Consider the following 5,837-nt stretch of genomic DNA (forward strand, 5'->3'; position numbering starts at 1 on the left):
GAAGCGTACTACAATAAACAAACAACTCATTGCAAGCACATGCTTTACCTGTAGTGATATTCACTATATATACTGTATATATATATATGTATATATATATATATATGATAAACAAAAGCTGCTACTGATGTACTAATAATTTCATTTCAATAATGCCAAAACCATTGATGAAAATAGCCTAAACTGAGACTGCTTATACTCACACCTGTCATTTAAAACATAATGTTAGTATACTACCACAAATATGCAGTGGTGTTAATGAATAATGACTTCTGTTGTGCCTCTTTCATTTCAGCTACACACAGGAGAAGGTGTTACTATGTGGTTTTAGATATAGCATAAGGGTTCTATGTGGTTTTAGATATAGCATAAGGGTTCTATATGGTTTTAGATATAGCATAAGGGTTCTATGTGGTTTTAGATATAGCATAAGGGTTCTATTTGGTTTTAGATATAGCATAAGGGTTCTATTTGGTTTTAGATATAGCATAAGGGTTCTATGTGGTTTTAGATATAGCATAAGGGTTCTATGTGGTTTTAGATATAGCATAAGGGTTCTATTTGGTTTTAGATATAGCATAAGGGTTCTATGTGGTTTTAGATATAGCACAAGGGTTCTTTTGTGTATGTGAACACACAGTACTACACACACACGCTCACCGTCATTTTAGAAAGAATTAAAATGACCTACCTTTTGAAACTCCTTTTTGTCCACATGCTCATTGCCATCGACATCAAGCATTTTGAAAGCTATATGAAATCCATAGCGAGGCTCTGGAATCACACAGTGCGGGGCTTGTTGAAGCAACGCTCACAGCCATTCTAAGTAGAGTCTTAGAATCACACCATGAACAAACGAAGACTGCTAACAACATTCCCAACAGCAAGGTGAAGTGGTTGCTGACTGATATCCGATTATTTCCCTGTCCAATTATCTTGAGACAACAACAACACATTTTTCTTGTGATGCTGAGATAACAGCAGTTGTTTTCAAAAGTGTACAACTTATCTTCTCACGATCATGAGATAAAAGTAGTTTTCTTAGGGTAACAATTAACTTTTTTTTGATCACAATCTGAAGATAAAATGTAAGTGTCCATTTTATCTCAAGATAGCCTTTATCTTAAGAGTGTGAAAAAAATGTTCTCTTTTGTTATGTTGAGATAAAAAAATAATAATCCTAATCTCGAGCTAATGGGATAACTAAATAATACAAATATTAACGCACACCATCTCTGACGCTTTGCATACATATGCTTTCTAACTGGGGAGAAACACAGCGTGTTTCCAAAGAGGAACCAGTCAGCAAGCACTTCACCGCACCATTGAACACGACAACTGTATCTAATACGACTCAATTTGATTACTATGACGATGCCACTACACTAGGTGGCGCTGAAGACATGCGAGGAGGACCATGCATCTCCCCCAAGAGGCAGGAACAACAGAAACACAAACCATCCAGACAAACACATAAGAACATCACTGGGACATCATCTGTGCTTACGTTCTGCACTAGATACATCCACTGAGCCCAGATCACTTCACTGGGGCACCAGTTAACAGAGCAGCGCATGTGGCTAAGATCAAAGTCATCATCCCTCCATGACAGAGGTTCACCCAGAGAGGACAGGGGTTCTGTGTGTTCTGTCCATGGTTTGGAAACCCCCGGCTGCTGCTGCTCTCTCATGACACAGCTATTGTTCTTCCAGGACCACTTTTTCTAATAATGGCATAATATAATTTTAAAGGCATTCAGTCGCCACTAAGTGCAGTTGTGTTTGCTTATTTCTCAGGCTGGGTCAACACAGAAAAACGGGTTTGATGGTGTTCACTGAAGTTCACAGAGCCATTGCACAGACAACTTTTTTCCCTGTGCTTTTAAAATCAGACACTTACTGGTGAGGATGGTCAGCAGAAACAAGTACTCTGTGTAGGAGATCAGGCCTGTGAAAAAGAGAGAGAGAGAGAGAGAGAGAGAGAGAGAGAGAGGAGAGAGAGAAAGAGAGGGAGAGAGAGAGGACAGAGAGAGGAGAGAGAGAAAGAGAGGGAGAGAGAGAGAGAGAGATAGAGAGAGAGGGAGAGAGAGAGGACAGAGAGAGGAGAGAGTGGAACAAATGGGAGGGAAACAAAAAAAAAAGAGAGAGAGAAATATGCCTCATTAAACTCAGCGCAAAATGAAGGAGTGAAGAGAAAAGACGAGCGCCTTCCACCCCCGCCCCCCCAACGGTGCTCCGCGGGAACTACTCTTCAAACGAGCATACCGGACGAATCTGGTGGACTCGTTTTCTTCTCCAGATTAACCAGTTGAGGAGAGCTCGTTAAGGAATCGTCTCTGAGCGCACAGACCATGTGTGTCTGTGTGTCTGTGTGTGTCGGAGTGTGTATGTGTGTGTGTGTCGGAGTGTGTGTGTGTGTGTGTGTGTGTGTCGGAGTGTGTGTGTGTGTGTGTGTGTGTCGGAGTGTGTGTGTGTGTGTGTGTGTGTCGGAGTGTGTGTCGGAGTGTGTGTGTGTCGGAGTGTGTGTGTGTGTGTGTGTGTCGGAGTGTGTGTGTGTGTGTGTGTGTGTGTGTGTGTGTGTGTGTGTGTCGGAGTGTGTGTGTGTGTGTGTGTCGGAGTGAGTGTGTGTGTCTGTGTCTGTGTGTGTCGGAGTATGTGTGTGTGTCGGAGTGTGTGTGTGTGTGTGTGTCGGAGTGTGTGTGTGTCGGAGTGTGTGTGTGTGTGTGTGTGTGTGTGTGTGTCGGAGTGAGTGTGTGTGTGTGTGTGTGTCGGAGTGTGTGTCGGAGTGTGTGTGTGTCGGAGTGTGTGTGTGTCGGAGTGTGTGTGTGTCGGAGTGTGTGTGTGTGTGTCGGAGTGTGTGTGTGTGTGTGTCGGAGTGTGTGTGTGTGTGTGTGTCGGAGTGTGTGTGTGTGTGTGTGTCGGAGTGTGTGTGTGTGTGTGTGTGTGTGTCGGAGTGTGTGTGTGTGTCGGAATGCTCACCACCATCGCCAAGGTTCCTGAATAAGGCGTTTCCAGCCTGAGCCTGTGATGCAGTGGTCAGCATTCTGTCAACTTCCTGAGGGGGTTCAAAGAGAATTGTGAAACATCAAAGCTCTGAGATTTAAAAAGAAGATTTCTGATCTTCTGCTCAGACTTGGAAAAACCACAGGAAGATTCAGAGCGCTCAGCAAAGACGATTTTAAAAAGCTCACCTCTTTGCTTAAGGCTTTCTTCTGTAGTTTACCTGCAAACATGGAACACACGCATATGTCAAATCAAGGCCGAACACAGCTACTATAAGCACTTTAAAAGGTGCAACATATAGCTTTTGTTGTACAAAAAAAAACAACTATGTAATGCTGTAGTCATGATTTGAAAAGTTGTCCCAGACTCCCAGCATTCCTGTATATTTTTTTTTGTGCCGGGACCTTTACTGCATTTACAGTTTATATTTCTCCGGCCCTGACACATGTACATATACACATAACATCTAAAACCAAGATGAATAGAACACATAAATAATGTGAAATAGTACCATCTCCCATCCTTGCAGAACTGCATCATCCTTCTTAGTCTAAAAGCATTTACATTTTTTACATAAAAAACTACACATTGCCCTTTTAACAGGATGACAAGTGCAGGCTTACACCATTTTGGCTACTGTGTAACTGTGCACAGAAGAGGGGCTTTATGAGTGTCTTTGGTAAAACTCACTTTGGAAGGAGAATGCCCCCTCATTATACAGACTGAAACACTTGACTCCTGCCACCTACACAGGAGTATCTGTTGCTTTGCCAAGCTTCACTAGTGGCTGCTGACCACTGCTGAACCGGGGCAAGGTTGAGCCTGTGATGGCAGACTTTCTGAAGTTCTGACATGTCTAAACAGACCTACTCAGAGTGGGTAACTATGACGTTTTTCCCTTTCTTTCTCTTTTGCACAGAGTTTGACAGAGCTAACACGAAGATTGAACGAGGGCGAGGCTATACCAATAGGTAGACGGAATTACAAATGAAAAGAATACACACACATATACGTTTCTATCGGGCAGAACTCACGGTCAACATTCTCCAGGAGCACAGAGAAAAGGAAGTCTCGCGGAGTCATGTACGGTTCCATGTCGTACTGCATTGAGGCGAACTGGTTGAATCGCATTCGCCGTGGCGACAGAGAAGGCGTGGGGGTCTCAGCTTCCTACAGGGAGAGACGAACCCAAAAACAAATGACACTCCTTCACATGTATGTATGTAGTAGGACCCACTTCCAGACGATGACATGCACTCACTTACACAGTAAGTCAATCTGACAATAGTTCATATTCTTTTCTTTATTCATTTCCCTAATCAATGAAGCCCTTTAGCATCAACATGAACTCATGTAAGGTTTGTTTGTGCAAAATTGAACACTAACCCTAAACATAATGTATCTCGCCTGTGGATTAGCCTAATACATCTGCGTGTTCTTGAATCCTGGTGCTGATACCGAACAACACATCAGTGCTCAAGGAGATCTTTACAGGTTATTGACTACAAGAAACACTGACGCAGCAACCATACTGCCCGGTAGGACAGCGAGATAAGCCAAAGACAACCCCGGAGGACGAGTTCTGACGAGTTCTAGTCCACACCTGACATGGAATGCCGTACCCTCGTCAAATAATGGGTGTGTTTACAGCCTAATCCTTTGAACAATACCAACAGGGTAAGGCAGTACGCCACCCCTAGTTAATACGTTTGTAATTATTTTATCATCAGAAACCTATATGTATAAATTATTTAGCCCTTGCAAGCAGCTACTGAGAATAGATTGCTAACTATCCAACCAAGTTTCTCTTTGAAGTTACCTTATCATCTGATGCGTGGACGGTATGTGACAACAACTTCCAACTCGGTGCATGGCGATTATAGTAAAACAACAGCCCCCCTCCGGCAAGAGATCCTAAAACAGTAGTGCCAACTGTGCGATTCAGGGACGGGGTTTTGGACCAGGATCTCCGTAGAAAGTTTCGCACACCTAGCCCGAGCCAGCGCCAGGTCGCCATCTTTTCTAATATGAAGTTTTGCTCCTCCTCTTTGTATTTAACTAGGAGACAAACGTCGAGAAGTGTCTCAATACTGCCCCCTACCGTTGAGATGTATTAAAGTATAACCTGTCTGGTTTTATGGATCATTAAAAACATACTGATGGAGCAATTGCTCATGTTGAGCTAGGTAGGCTATTCATAAACACAGTAAGTAGCTGTAATATTGCTAGAAAGATTCCAGCTGAAAACGGCTGTTGGCTGTGCAAAACATAAAATACTGAACACCACACTTCATAAATGAATGAAAGATAGGAACACTGCTCTACCCTGCATGTGACATATTATGTTGTAGACCCAATCACTGCATTGTATTACCATGACAATCAGGACAGTGAATGAAATGTGAATTAGTCTTTCATGGTATTACCAAAAGACTACAGCAGAATCCTAACATAGTTAAGGTGTTGATCCATATGGGCACCCGTACTAAAAACATGTAGGCTACACCCTACTGTAAATCACTTAGCATGGATTTATTTGCTAAATGAATAAACGTAAATGCATCAATTTATTATCCATGCAGTCACTATGAACTAAAAATAACATTTTTACGTATTTCCCATGAACTGTGATATATCCCAGTTTCCAGCATTAACAACACAGAATGTTTACAATTAAAAAGTACGTTGCTGATGTTATGTACTGCTGCACCCTAGAACACTAGGCCTACATATAAGTCATGTTGAATCCCAAATAAGACACGCAAGCTGTTTGATATATATACAACCTGTATTTATGAATCTGTGAAGGTATCAGCACAGAGATGTTTTTGTTCT

At 42.3% G+C, this 5,837-nt stretch overlaps 1 protein-coding gene across 1 annotated transcript in view; it reads right to left on the reverse strand.

The window, feature by feature from the left end:
* LOC122129974 (calcium uptake protein 2, mitochondrial-like) overlaps positions 1 to 5,041 on the reverse strand; it is a 9,314-nt gene extending 4,273 nt beyond the window's left edge. The window contains exons 1-6 of the mRNA XM_042704717.1: positions 4,822 to 5,041; positions 4,037 to 4,172; positions 3,191 to 3,222; positions 2,979 to 3,054; positions 1,900 to 1,947; positions 692 to 774 (exon numbers count right to left, since the gene is read on the reverse strand). Of these exons, the coding sequence (XP_042560651.1) occupies positions 692 to 774; positions 1,900 to 1,947; positions 2,979 to 3,054; positions 3,191 to 3,222; positions 4,037 to 4,172; positions 4,822 to 5,019 (573 nt within the window). The 5' untranslated portion in view covers positions 5,020 to 5,041. The remainder of the gene's footprint in view (positions 1 to 691; positions 775 to 1,899; positions 1,948 to 2,978; positions 3,055 to 3,190; positions 3,223 to 4,036; positions 4,173 to 4,821) is intronic.
* Between the last annotated feature and the right edge of the window lie 796 nt (positions 5,042 to 5,837).

This window comes from Clupea harengus, unplaced genomic scaffold, assembly GCF_900700415.2.
Source record: "Clupea harengus unplaced genomic scaffold, Ch_v2.0.2, whole genome shotgun sequence".
Taxonomy (NCBI): Eukaryota; Metazoa; Chordata; class Actinopteri; order Clupeiformes; family Clupeidae; genus Clupea; species Clupea harengus.